Raw genomic sequence first — 15,252 nt, 5'->3', positions numbered from 1 at the left:
ATATATAAGTACATATATATATATGTACTTCACTGTTGTTCAGTCATTAGAAAGAAGGAAATCCTGCCATTTGCAACAACATGGATGGACCTTGGAGACATTATGCTAAAGTGAAGTAAGTCAGACAAAGAAAGACAAATACTGTATGATACCACTTATAGGTGGAACGTAAAAAGCCTAACTCATAGAAACAGAGTAGAATGGTGGTTGCCAGAGGTTGGGAGGCGTAGGTGGCTAGGAGATGTCAGTCAAATGGTACACTTTCAGTTAGAAGATGAATAAATGCTAGGGATCTAAGGTACAGCATGGTGATTATAATTAACAACACTGTATTACATAACTGAAGGTTGCTAAAAGAGCAAATCTTAAATATCCTTACCACAAAACAAAATGGTCATCATGTGAGGCAACAGATGTTAACTAGCCCTACAGTGGTCATTATTTTGCAATATATAGGTGTTTAAAAATCATCACATTGTATACCTTAAACTTTCACAATGCTGTATGTCAATTATATCTAAATAAAGCTGGGAAAAAATATAGTGAGAGCCCAATAAATAAATAATGCAAACCCTCAAGAAGAATGCAATCTGTGAGTCTAATGTAAGCCATTCCAGTTTCTACGTCCTATCTTAGTTCCTCCCTGGTTACTGTTGAACAAAACACCCATAAGAAGAGACTGATAGCAAAATTAACATTACTTACTCAAAAGTGTGGAGAGTGAAATGTGTACCAAGTGCATTACCATATAACAGGATTTTAGAAAGTAACACTCATGATCCTGATATAAAAGTAAGTATTAACAATGTTTATGCCAAAGAATTTTGTACCCTCTAGCATTACGAGTTCAAAAACAACACACTTCTATATAATTAGTCATCACTTATCAAAATTTCTGTCGTTAAAATTCTGACAACTTTATCTTTCCCAGGAAATTAACCTTCTTTGATAAGAAATACACCAAGTTTGCGTGTGTATTATTGATTTTTTTTTAATTTTTAAAAATTTAAATGCAAAGGATCACTAATACTCTAAGAAAAAGAAACCGTTTTTGCAAGTGGACATTTTTAGTTAAGTATTCATTTATTTAGGCACTTCTAATATGTAGCTCTAATTATTCTCTTAAGACCTATATCATTATCATGATAACTTTTCTTTTAATATTTTCCCTTGTGTGTAAAAATCTATGTTGTAACTATATATAGTTTCTCAAAGGGTCACCATGACAGTATGACCTAAAAAGAGTGATGGCATCCCACTGATATCTATCTAAAAAGGAGTTTACTTGACCGTTAATGCAAACTCTAAAATATTAATGTAATCAAATAATGTCATCTAATGATCATTAGCAATATGTTTAAAATTTTTGCTATTTAAGATATCCAGCCAAAAGAGTAACAAGAAATGTGAAAAAATCAGGAATAGGAACATTTGGAGCTACCCAAGGTCAAAGCATTTCAAAATCTTAATGTAGTTTGTGTTTAGGATAGCTACTGATCCTTCAGTTTGCCTGAGAGTGCTAATGCAACTGATGGAAAGCTTTGTAGAATTACCTATAATCTCTTGAAAGATTTAACAGCAGGGATCCATTTGTCAAATAAAAGGAAAACAGATCCCACTGTGCAGGTCTCAAAGAGGCTACATTTACACACATCAAGTTGTTCAAAATACAAAATTATTTAGGAAGGAGCTGAAGTCCAGTAAATAGATATTTTGAAGCAACCTATTATTATTAATCTAAGGTTTCTTGGACTAGAGTATTTGTTTTTCAGAACTATCCATTTGACTGTTTCCAGTGCCCACATCCTTGCCACCATTTTGATGAATGCATTTTTCTGCGTGGATTCTGTTTAAACCTCTCTTCCCCCTTACTTACCTATCCCAGTGGAATGAAACCCCGGGAAGCCTCTGGAAAAGGCAACCAAGAAGATAATATATTTTAGACCATGACCCTCCCCAAATTTTGGTTAGGTCACTGACATTCCATTGGGAAATGTCTCTTCCCCACTGTGTGTGGTCTTAATGGGACTCAAAATCAAGGTTTCTACTTTCCCACAACCAAAACATATGCACGCCAAAAAAGCATTTGAACTCTGTATATTTCCTTCTAGTTTTATAAGCTAACTGATATTCTTCTATTTTTTTCTACTGAAATCTCTCTCTCTTCTTGATATCCTTCAAAACCTATGAGAATCAAATTGAGAGTCTTTTCCAATGAACACTTTTGTAAAGACTGAGAAAAGAAAGCTTCACTTGAAGGCTGAATGCGGCGTTCCTAAGTAGGGAGAATAAATCAAGCATTCTGTTTCTAAAGTTCAGTGAGTATAATATTATGCAAAATCATGGTTACTTTCCAAAATAAACTACCCCAGAACAACAATCTTCCTCTCCTCTACCCAACTGACCAAGAGATTCTATTGCCTAATACAGCCCTCAACAAAAGTTGATCTAAGTTCCTTTTCACTTCATCTTTAATCTCAGTACCACAATCCCATGTCTTTTCTCTCCTAAGCATGTGCAACATATGGTAATCATATCAAGTAGGTGAGAAAAGGAGGAGTTCACTCTATCTTCAGATCCTTTCATATACCTCCATGATGCTCAGGTACAATGAAAGTATGTAGAAGAGGTGAGAAGGAATTACTGAGATGTCTTTTCCAGTGTCTATTCCTTCATGCAGCAAAACTACTCTGTCATCATCTATTTCCAGTCCCACATCAACAATGACAGTCTATTATTGCCTGGCAGAAACCCATCTTTTGCAATCAGTTTGATATGCATCTGAGAACTGCCTGAACAAGGAAAGAGTAGTTTTCTCAACAAATATGCACCGACTTTACAACTCAAAGAGCAGTATGCTGACTCCTGGTCAGTTACTACAGGACTTGGGACCAGAACCAGAAGTTCTTGGCTCAAAAGCCAGAGCATTTTCTGCAATATTTTCCATGTTGTGTGGGAGAACATTTTACATCACAGTAATTTAAGACTCATTTTTTTTTCAAAGCAATGCTATTTTTCTTATACCATTTAAAATTTAAAATACCATTAGATAATTTTCTTTTGGGTTTTTAATATGACTCTCTTTTCCTAAAATGTCATTCATTACCCCAGTTAGGTAAACCTTATCTGCTAACTCCTAAGTACTCTGAGGCTTAGCAAAGCATCTACCTTCTTCCAGAGTCCTCCCTTTCGGCATGCCCCAACAAGGCTCTTTTCATGGCTCTACTTATGTATTTCTAACCTTAGAAAGCAAGGATTATTATTATTTTTGTTTTGTGCTTTTTACTACTATAATTATTTATAACTATTATCTGACACAGTATCTGACAGAAAGAAAATACTCAGACATGCACTGGATGAATGTAAGGTGAATCAGCAGATTTTTTATGTCAGATCTTTCCTTCTACAAAGTCAGTTTATTATAACAGATTAATAACAAATTTAGAAAGCTAAAATTGGAAAAACTTCTAACAGTTTCACGGTACAAACTACAGCCATGAAATCACCATCTCTTCCATTATTAATAATTTTTAAATTCAAAGTGGATTTATTGAACGTAATATATATTGGACATTATCTGAGCATAGAGTGTTGAAAGACAAATACAACATAATGCCTATCCTCAATACACTTATAATGGGAGAAGATAATTAGACAGATTACAGTAACACACAACCAATTCCATGACAGAGTTATACCAAAGCTGTTACAGAACTCACAGAAGAGAGTTCTACTCACTCTCAATTATATTAATGAAGGTAAAAGCCAAACAACTGAGGTAAAGCCTGTCTAGATCAAGTAGAAAATAAATGATAAATTTTAATTATTATTACTGAAATTATGCTGGACAACCCACAGAATCAGTGGGAGGCCAGGGAGTCAAAGACAGAAAATGAGCCTAAACAAAGGATGACTGAGCTGTTAGGAACAAAGCCAAAAAAGGTGTCACAGAACTAAGTTAGCTGGGGCACTGTTGCCACTACTCATGGAATGAGGAGTTGGAGATTATACTACTGCTGCCCATTCATGCTGGACACCCCCTCCCCTCCCAGAAACATGGGTAACACTGATGTTGTTGCAAAAAACATGGGTTTTTCCATTGCTCCTGCTTCTTTGTGCCCCAACTCTTGATTCATCTATGGTGGGCATATCTGATTAGCCAAGACTGGGTTACATGGCTATGCCTTGGCTTCAGGGGAGGCTGGGAAGATGAATACCTGACCGCTGACCCTTTTAGCTCTATAGCAGTATGCAGGCTTGTTTTCTCCTCAAGACTTGTGCAGATGGGCATTCTCTATGAATTTATTCAGGGAGGTAGACTTAAAATGGAGTGCTGTTAAAATAGACAAATGTATACACAGCAATCAAAAATAGGATCATGAGGAAGATTAAGTCAGGGATAGCTTTTCCCAAGGTGTTAAGTTTAAAAAAAAAAAAAAACAACAAATTGGAGTTATCTGGCAGCCCAAGCAGAAGCATAGCATTTGCAATGGAACAGAGCCTCCTGATAGTCACAGAAGGTTGATTGTGTGGCAGGTAGAGAGAGTACATATGGAGGCTTGTATGGTAATACAAGTGGGCAAGGATAGTATAGGAATGAGACTGGTGATTAAAGCAGACACTAGATTAGAAAGAAGCTATATGCCATGCTAGATCTTTTACTTAACCCTCTGGGGAAAGAGAGGCAACAGACGATAATGAAATGGCTTTCTTAGTATTTTAGAAAAATTATCATTATAGCTGAATGAATACTATTGGAGGGGCTAATCTGGAGGCATGGATAGCTGTGGCTATGAATGAAGGTGAATCAAATGTGGCCCAGAACTAAATGGTAATGAGGATGTGGCTAAGGGGTCAGCTCTAAGATGTGCTAATAAATGGAGTATAAGTTAAAATTTAAAATGTTGTGGGGCGCCTGGGTGGCTCAGTCGGTTAAGCATCCGACTTTAGCTCAGGTCACAATCTCACGGTCTGTGGGTTCGAGCCCCACATCGGGCTCTGGGCTGATGACTCAGAGCCTGGAGCCTGCTTCTGATTCTGTGTCTCCCTCTCTCTCTGCCCCTCCCCCGTTCATGCTCTGTCTCTCTCTGTCTCAAAAATAAACGTTAAAAATTTTTTTTAAATGTTGTGCTAACCACAGAAAATCCAAAAAATAAAATAAAATAAATATAAAGTCTCTTCTTCAGGAATTTATAGTTCAGTTTTAAGGACAACTGAAGATAAATGATACCATGAGAGTCCTTGTGATTTTGTATTTTGAAATTTAGACTTTGAATGTTTAATGCCTGTATTTAAACTAGGACCACTGCACACTTCATTCAGGAAATACTGTAACTACATATAAAAATGCCTCTAAGTTTTCTATAGTCACCATGGCATAGACAGAGACAGGCATACAGAAGAAAGAAGGAAGAAGGAAGAAGGAAGAAGGAAGAAGGAAGAAGGAAGAAGGAAGAAGGAAGAAGGAAAGGAAAGGAAAGTTTATCCTGAAATTCACCTTAGATGGAGGCATTGGGAATTACAGATTGTTGCATCATACTGCTTTAAGTTTTGTGGGGGGATCATAAGAGAGAAGAATGTCGTGTGACCCACAAGTCACAAAATTATATATCATGAAATTTTATGTCAAAAGTGCTTCTTCTATAGGCTTTGTTTTTCTAAAGGGCAAAGGAAGAAATGCAATTCCTCCTTCCTTCTCTCCTTCCCTTAAATGTTTATTAAATGCCTTTTATATGTCAAACACTGCAGTAGATGATAGGGGTGTAAGGCAAAAATCATTGACCTCATAGAGGTTATGGGAGGATGGGGAAGACTGACAATTCATACACAACGAAGGAGAATGTTGCATTTCAGAAGACAGAGAGCACAGAATCCTGTAATAAGCAACTAGTTCTGAGATCTTAAAAGACTAAGGGCTGTATAAAAGTTATTAATTGTCAATTAAGTCTCACCTAATTATTCTAGAAAATTATTCTAGGAAAAAATATTCTAGGCCAAAATAAAGTATTAAATAAAAATAAATTCTACAGTTGGTCTGAATAAGAATGGTAATTACTTTATAAGACAAATTGAAATATCTGTTTAATTAAGTGATTGGCATGAAATACCCAAAGGATAGTTCAACTGTTATTTCAGGTTTTGAAAAGTTGACATATATCATGATACCATGGCAGTAGTAAATCATTACTATTTGTGTCATATTGTGAAGGAATGGTCATGGGATTCTCCTGAAAATTGTCTCGCAAAGTCTAAGAATCACATGTGGTGTCCTTACTCTCATAATCCTTGAACTGAATTTGCTTCAAAAATCTGGAATATACTAATGGTGTAAATACTCTCATAAGTATTTACTTTTACCTTCACTTAGAGGCATCTGTATCTCTACTTTAGGCTATTTAGGTTATTACATCAACCTGAACTTTAAAGTGGATTGAGAGTGAACTGTCTCATTCCTTGTGATATTAAGCAATAAATTGCTTTCATTGCTGTTGCATGTGCATTCATTCAAACACACAGGGCAATTTGTGCAAGTATAACTATTCAACAAAAATCTCATCATCTGAGAAAATCATGTTACGGTCCTCTCTGAAATTTCAACAAGGAGCCGCCTCTATGCATATTTCAATTTCCCACAACTACATGAGAGGAGAATTACTGAGATTTTCCTTGACAGCATAGAGAAGATATATGCCTAGGTTTCCATGTTCCAAACAAATTACTTGGCCTCCTGTTGAAGGATGGCTTCTTTCTTCAAACATCATTGTCTTCACTTGTGCTATCAGAGTATGGTAAAGGAGAGCTCACCCATGTTCTTGACTATGGGCATGGTAGATACACCTCAAGCGGTAGTTCTACAAGTAGCCTCTGCTTCAGGACTTAAATCTAAAGTAAATTTTGGAACTAAAGTATTCTGAAAGGGTGAAACTCTTAAAGACATTTATAAAAGAGAAGAAGCATAATCTTCAAAGTCAAATGGTTATGAATGGGAGTAACCCCTTCAAGCCTGCTAGCGGTACATAGAAACATCCCTCACTCTCATCCCTCTCTCTTTCTCTGTCTCACACACACACACACACACACACACACACACACACACATTACATACATAGGACAATTTGAACAGTTAACTTCTTTTTCTTAATGATTCTCAAGCATTTTTTAAAGTTTATTTATTTATTTTGAGACAGAGACAGCATGAGTGGAGGAGGAGCAGAGAGAGAGGGAGAGGGAGAGAGGGAGAGAGAGGGAGAGAGAGAATCCCAAGCAGACTCTAGGCTGTCAGCTTGGAGTCCAATGCAGGGCTCAAAGTCACGAAATCAAAAGATTGTGACCTGAGCCAAAACCAAGAGTTGGACACTTAACTGACTGAGCCACGCAGGCGCCCCTTCTTCTTATGCTTCTTATATAATGAAAGCATATTATCAAAAATAGCAACTCACTATTATATATATATGTAATTTATATCATATTATATAATTATATATATATAACATATATATATAACCTTGTAGCTATAACTAAAGGCAAAAGTCATCTATCACTTGCATTATTTTCAAATTTTTATAACTCAAATAACTCTACTAATTTATAGAGAACTGGTGTGATGCATTAATAATAATCTGGTATTGTTGGGTGTTACGTGATTCCCTATATATGATGTTATTTACTTTACTAACCTGATGAATCAGGTACTAACTGCATTCTCTACATGAGGAATCAGAGACATGAAAAGTTAAATCATGTATCAAAAGTTTTACAGCATGAAAGTAATAGCATCTGTTAACTCAAACCTACATGTTCCTGACACCACAGGGCTTGCTTATCTCTGTGCCATGCCACCCCTCCTACACATGCACGTGGACCTGTATCTTTAAGGACCAGGTTCCACAGTCATCAGACAAGAGAAAAAGTAGACATTTAAAATTACCCTTGGGGTGCCTGGGTGGCTCAATAAGTTAAGCTTTCGACTCTTGATTTTGGCTCAAAGCACAATCTCATGATTCGTGAGACTGAGATTCTCTCCCTCCCTCTCTCTTTGCCCCTCCCCTGCTCACTCATGCGTTCTCTCTCTCTCTCTCTCTCTCTCAAACTAAATAAACTTAAAAATATTAAAATTACCCTTAAAAATTCCCTAAGCATGTATACTTTCAAGAAGTTCCAATAAAGGAAATTTTTCTGCTCCTTTTTATGGTTCTGAATTAGAATATATTGGTGTTTCTTTGAATATCAGAGGAGGCAGTTGGATTACTGTAGAGATAGTGGCATATGAATATGTATCTCTATCTACTGAAGTCACATTTGGGGTAGCAAGATGCTCATATTACGAGGCCACATAAGTGAACACAGCTGAAGAAGCAATGGAATCATGTTTCCCCACTCAAGTTTTCTCTAAGCAATGTATACATTGGTGAGTAAAGGTACTACATGCCACTTAAATTGCAATTCTTCCCCCTTCTCTGTTTTTTTTTTTCTTTAGGGGTGGGGCAGGGGTGTCTGTTAAGCACATGAGTGAATTCACTTAAATTAATTGCACAAATGCAACGGTTTCGATTAAGTTTACTGTAAGTACATAATATTATAATACTTATAGGAAGAAAACTAATCTGCAAGAAATTACCTAAACCCTCAGTGTTTTCTTGCAATTCTGCAGCTGGCTTTTTAGTTACTCTCATCCCCAATTCAAAGGCTCTCCGATTGAAGGATCTCATCTGAAATGGCTGCTGAGGATACAATCTTTATTTCTGAGCTGGGTTATTTCAATGTATGTTTAGCTAAAGTTATGAGCTGGGAGTTGATACCATATTACCATAAAGGCTTTTCCTTTTTGCAGTGTCATTATACAGCAGACTCTGATATTATATCTTAAGTTTTCACCAAGTGACACTAGGAATAAACAACCATATGAAATTCACCACTGACCTGTCTAGAAAATATAGCTCTTTATAAAAGATCCAGAGCAAACATTTGTCTTGTTCCTGTCCCTTACCGGACAATCAACATGATTTTGACCTTATGAACACTGTAAATTTTGTAACAAAATGAGTAGTGCTCTTTGCTTTGTCCAGCATAAAAGATCAGCATTAAATTTGAGACCCACTTGCAGCAATAACATAGAATAAGATGGTATCTGAACTTTATCTCTGAGTTTCATCTTACTATTTTACCCATATTTTCTCTTTAACTTGTCTTGTCTATTGGCTTTTACACTCATATTTTAGTTATTGCTCTAAATTGGCTTCTAGCATTTGGGTCAAAGCAGAAGTCAAAGAAACAAAGAAAGAAATAAAAACACAATTATCAAAAGTGATTAGGTATTTCTTTGGAAATGCATGAAGTCGATTATTAATGACTCCTACAAATCATGGCATGCATGATACAAGAACATAGGATTTCTTTCCTAATCAGAAAATTTCTAACTGAATTATATTAAGTATGTTTCCCTTGGAAACACAGCAGCTGGGACAGCAGTAGTGAATGAGACGGACATGATCCCCTAGTAGAGTCTAGGGGGCAAAATAGAAAACATCACCACCAACAAATTATACTACCATGTAACAAGTGCTGTGGGAAAAGACACTAGAAATACAAGGTCAAGCAAATAGAACCAAGGCAATTTGGGGAAAGTTTATATTAACCTAGAAATGGCATTTAGGATGAGACCTATGAACGATCAAAAGTTATCTAGTCAAAGGTACTAAGAGTAAGAATATTTCAGTCAGAAGGAAAAGTAATGCTTCCAGTGAATTATTCAAATTAGAGCTAATGATAATGTACTGACTTAAAATCATGGGATTTACACAAGCCCTGGCCTCCTTCCAGTAGCCATGTGCAGATACATGCCAATGCTTTACATTTCTGGGTATATCTGTAGTCTGAGTCAAATATTCAAAACCATGTCTTCAAGATTTATGACATCTTTCCTTATGAAAAGGACCTCTGTTTCTATCACCTTGTTTGTTTGTTTGCTTTTATGATTAGTTAACTACTCCAGTCAATAACAATTTAGATTAGATGAAATACTCACAACCAAATGGAGGACCTAACATTAGCATTAAGAACTTTACAGGAACATCAAAGCATATGTTTTTTAAATATATGTTTACTACATCCAATATTTCCATTAGGGGAAGTCTAAATATTTATTGCCAGAATTTCTAAGTGCAAGAATTTTATCTCATTTTTCAAAATCTGCCCAATGAAAACCAGCTGGCCAAACAGCTGAACCCTTTACTTCCATTTTGAGCTAAATAAACATAAAAGAATCTACTACAAGCACTACTTAATTGAACCATTTTTCTCAAAATAATCTAAAGTTCCAAAGATTATTTGTCTAAATACAGGCTATAGCCTAGATAATTTATTTAACTTTATTTTGGACAAGTAATTCAGAGCTATCACTGTCATTTCTCTTCAAAGCAAAGGGCCACCATGACCAGGGTCTCATAATTCTAAATAATTCTATGCATTTTGGAGAGGGGCAGAGAGGAAGGGTATGTGTGGAGAGACACATTTAGCAATACTGTCTTAGTCTCCTGTATGCAGACTGCAATCCACACTGTTATTCATTACACAGAAATAAGATACCAAATTTAGTGCACAGCATCTTTTCTCCACTTCTGCTACTAATACTTTCAAGTACTTCAGTTTCACACTTTTGAAAATATTCTCTTCAAAAATGGCAAAGTGTTATAAATGAAGTCTTTACAAATTCACTTAACAGGCAGTAGGGAATGTGAGAGTAGGGCTATGGTGATTATGCACAGTGTGTGTTTAGTAAAGATTGAGAAGAACACTACAAGCCACAGGTATGTGAAGAGGGTCATCTTGACCATTGCAATCTCTTCCTACCTGCCTCTTTGGAAATCTGCGTGAAGGATTCCACACCCTTCTCTCCGTAACTTCCTTCAGATGCAAGGGTAGACACATAATTCCATCCTAGGGCCTTTACAATGTCCACCATAGCCTGAGCTTGGAAGGAGTCAGGTGGGACCACACGAGAGAAGAAGTCGTAGCGCCTGTCATCACTTAACTCAGGTGCCGTTGATGCGTAACTGATCTGGGGGATCTGGAAAGAAAAGAAAGCACCACATGAGAGAGCACACCATCCGGATGTGAGAGATTTATTTATATTTATGACCACTGACTCACAATACAGGGCTTGCTCAACATCCAAAGACATTGCACCCGGTAACTATAAACCACCTAAATGCAACCAATCACCTTCTGACAGCACAAAAGGCGGTACTTTTGTGCTTTGGCCTTTTGTTTCCTCCTCTGTAGAAGAGGGAATGAGGATGGCATGGAAATCACATGAGTCATGGTAGTTAGGAAAACAAACTTTGTAAACATTCTCACAAACATTCAGAATCATGCTTTGCTTCTTATAAACTATTAGAAACCATCATCACCACCACAACAGAAACACAATCGCCTAACTGGAGTTTGCATAGGATCGGTGTGGTTGACAAAGCCCATGAATATTGGTGGATGTCATCAGACGTCTAATGTTGAGTACCAATCACCTGTGAGGAAATGTCTAAGCAAGCTGCATGCATTATTTCATGGACTCTTCAAAAAATGTTATAAAGTAGCTAAATAACACCCTTAGAACCAGGCTGGAGGCTCTCTGCCAAAAGGCCTTCACATCAGTGGTCCCTGCACTTTGGAGGGCCTTCTTTAAAGTTCTCTAAGCTCCTCTTTGGGTGATGGTAGAGGGTTGGCATTCCTGCCTGCATGGAGCCTGCATGGGGGTCTGATTCCCATTTTTCCCACTTAAAGAAAAGGCCCTCTACCTTACACAGGATTAACCAGATGCCCCAAGGAGCTCTAGAACTTATACTTATAAGGATCATCCTAGGGCCCCATAGCAGGGACCCAGTTCCAGGAGGGTAGCCTAACATGCAGATTGCTCCCCATACCTGGTATAGTACTTTTTCTTAGGATTAAATGAGATAAGGCTACTTAAGTAGGCCTGACACTCTGATTTTAGTTCAGTCAAATTACGTATAAAGAGGCCCTATAAAAAAATGTTTGCTTGGGATACCAAATACCCAAGGGGAAGCCCTGAAATAACAATCAGTTAGGACCCTGTCTTAGGTCCTAACCTCAGGACCTCTCACTAATGACCACTACAAGCTCTGTCCCCTCATTCTTCTAACACTAGCATGCAATAGGCTAACACTAGCATGCATTAGTCCACCTATAAAAATGAGCAACTTCACAAAATTCTGCCTGCATTCTCTCCCAGGACTCACCCTTGCTTTATCATAAGTATTTCTCAAGTATCTAAAGGCCAGTTTTGATCTTTGCTCAAGCCAAGCCCAATAGTCAACTCTGCTCCAAAGATGCCAAAGCTACACTCAAGGTGATTGTTTGAGCCCTCAAGAAATTCTACTCAATATTAATCTATTCCTAAACCAAATACTGTTGTTTAAAGCTGGTTACCACCTCTGAAAGCTCATTCCTCTACCAATTTTCCTAGGTCTGCATTACTGTTAAGTCATATGGCCTTGGCAGTAGATGACCCACCATGCAGTCCACCCTTGATGTACTTTTTCTCCATGACCATTGGGGGCACTGTCACTGATCCAAAGCCTCAAATCAGGGTGAGAAAGCCTCAGTCTCCAGATGAGGAGCAATATCCTGAGATAGGGGTAGTGAGGTACAGTGGAAATAAAATGGGCTTTAGTATTGACAAGATCTAGAATCAAAGCCTGATGTTTCTCTTCATGAGTGTTTACCTTGGTGAAGTTAGTTTACTTCTTAATGAGCTATCATTAATAAAAGTTTGTTTTGAGGGATAAGAATAATGATTATACATTGCTTAGCATGATGACTGGGACAGATTGGTTGATTAATACACGCGGGCAATGATAATCCAAACAGAGAACGGTGCGTTTCCTAAGTTAACACATTCCCCTCATTTGACTTCCCAAGTTCTCTGTGACACATTATCACATTCCCCTCATTGTCCTAAGGGAAGGACATAGTTTTATACATTCCTATCATTATCACTTTAGAAATGATCTCCACTATTTACCCAACTCTTTCTTACTGCCAGCTATGTTCTAAAAGTTTATATGCATGAACTTATCCAACCATCAGTAAATATTCTATATTATTATTACCTCATTTTACATAAGAGGAAATTGAAACTTGGAAGTGGAATAATATGACCTTGTGTTAAGTCACAAAGTTGTAAGACAGAGCAGCACCCACACCTGGGAGTGCCTCTGTGTGAACTTGTTTACTCTTAACTACCATACTTTGCTGAATCGCTGGTAAAACATTTTAATAAGAAGAGTAAGACAAAGAAGGGAAGTAGATTACTAGAGTTCAGGCCAATTTCTGTCCACAGAACTGACTACAGAGCCACTGAAAGTTTTTTAGTGATCATTCTTAGACTGTTATTCAAACATTTTATGTAAACGTCTTGTTGAAGCTTATACAAATATCTCAGTAGAATGAGCTCCCTATGTTTCATTTATAGTCCCAAGCTTACAAATTTTAGGTAGGAAAACATCAACTGAATAAGAACTCTAGGCAGAAAAAAAGGAAATAGATTAAGGAATGGACAAAGAGAGAGGGAGAGAGGTGGGGGGTGGGAGAGAGAGACTTTCTCATATAAGAAATAAAAAGGAAAGAAGCCAACATGTCAATTCATTTCCATCAGTTTCAACTTGTGAAAATGTAAAAGCTTTGTGCTGTTGCACAGATGTCTTTACTGCCAAAATCCCTTTCTACCTTTGAAACAGCGCTAATGAAGATACATCCAGTCCTCTACTTGAATTTGCATTTATGTAGCTGCTGTAAAATATCAGAATTATGGAGCACTCCCGATGCTAGTGTATTTTCTAAACTGTGCCCAAATTCAGTAATGAAAATCCTGGTGAAATAGATTGCTTCCCTCACTACCTGCACCCATTGAAAGTGGTCACTATATGTGGTCTAGTTCTTCATTATAAATAAGATGCTCCCAGGTTAAGACTCATATAGTCCTTTAGGATCATGCAAACATCTTATATACAGTGTACTTATATCTACATTATGCATATGCTAGAATAAGGAATGAAAGAACAAATGGGTTTCATTTCTGTGATAAAAATATAGCTGCATAAGGACATGCCTCCTCAAAGTAAGAGATGAAGGACTGCAAGAATTTATGTAACCTATGAAATATGATCTATGCATTTATTTAAGTATTATGTTGTATATTTATTTTCAAAAGAATGTTTAAGCACACAAAGTAATTATTTTGAAGTATGTGTTATAACTGGTACCTACAACTGGCCAAATTTTATTAGTCGTCTTTAGTTATTGACCTTCACACTCTCCTTGATACCTTAGCGCTACTTTTTCTTTCTGTTACTGAAACCCTCCCCTCTTGCCAATCTCCTACGGAAATGCAGAATTGATCTCTTGTTGAAGAAAATTTAGTGTAGTGACACTTTGGCTATAGAAAGTAGGTATTTCATCTCTTGTTAAAACTTCCTTTCTCTGATTAAAAAGAACATTGGGGGGGGGTCACCTGGGTGGCTCTGTTGGTTAAGCATCTGACTCTTGATTTCAGCTCAGGTCATGATCTCATAGTTTCTGAGTTCAAGCCCCACATCTGGCTCCAAGTGAGAGAACAGAGCCCGCTGGGGATTCTCTCCCTCTCTCTCTCTCTCTGCCCCTTCCCTGTTTGCATGCGTGCTCTCTCTTTCAGAATAAACTTTAAAAAAGCCTCTAAAAAAAAACTAAAGCACTTTTCATCTGAATCAGATGACTAAATTTTCATCTTATTTTATTATTCTGTGCTCTTCATAAAAACCTATCATACAAACATGGTTTTCACTAATGATGAGTCCAAAATAGGAATGAAAACATCTACAATCCATTGTAGTTGTTTAGAATGAGTTTGTGCTTTTTCTAAGAAAACAAAAAGAAGAAATAACTTTAATACCTTCATCCCTGTTAACAATTTGCCTCTCATTTTTGTGTGTGCACTTGGATACGGATATACATATTACTAACTATGAAAATGTGGATCTTAATCTCTTCTCCCCTCCCCCTGACCCTTTCATTTGTCTTTCTCTCTCTTTTTCATTGTAGAATATTCTGCTCATCTAAACCTAACATTTATTGTTAAATTTTAGAACACTAAGTTTTTGCTATTAGAAGAAAAAAGAATCTTCAAAGCTAATTCAATTCTCTGTAGATATCCATGAATATTTTGTTAGAATATTGTTCAAGCCCCTACCCCCACCAATG

At 37.0% G+C, this 15,252-nt stretch overlaps 1 protein-coding gene across 5 annotated transcripts in view; it reads right to left on the bottom strand.

Moving 5' to 3' along the window:
• GRM7 (glutamate metabotropic receptor 7) overlaps positions 1–15,252 on the bottom strand; it is an 860,397-nt gene that overhangs the window by 574,038 nt on the left and 271,107 nt on the right. For all 5 annotated transcript variants that reach the window (XM_042979452.1, XM_042979450.1, XM_042979448.1 and 2 more), the window contains one exon: positions 10,849–11,065. In XM_042979452.1, the coding sequence (XP_042835386.1) occupies positions 10,849–11,065 (217 nt within the window). The remainder of the gene's footprint in view (positions 1–10,848; positions 11,066–15,252) is intronic.

This window comes from Panthera tigris, chromosome A2 (genome assembly GCF_018350195.1).
Source record: "Panthera tigris isolate Pti1 chromosome A2, P.tigris_Pti1_mat1.1, whole genome shotgun sequence".
Taxonomy (NCBI): Eukaryota; Metazoa; Chordata; class Mammalia; order Carnivora; family Felidae; genus Panthera; species Panthera tigris.
Note: the sequence above shows the minus strand (reverse complement) of the source record. Positions and strands in the feature narration are given on the sequence as shown.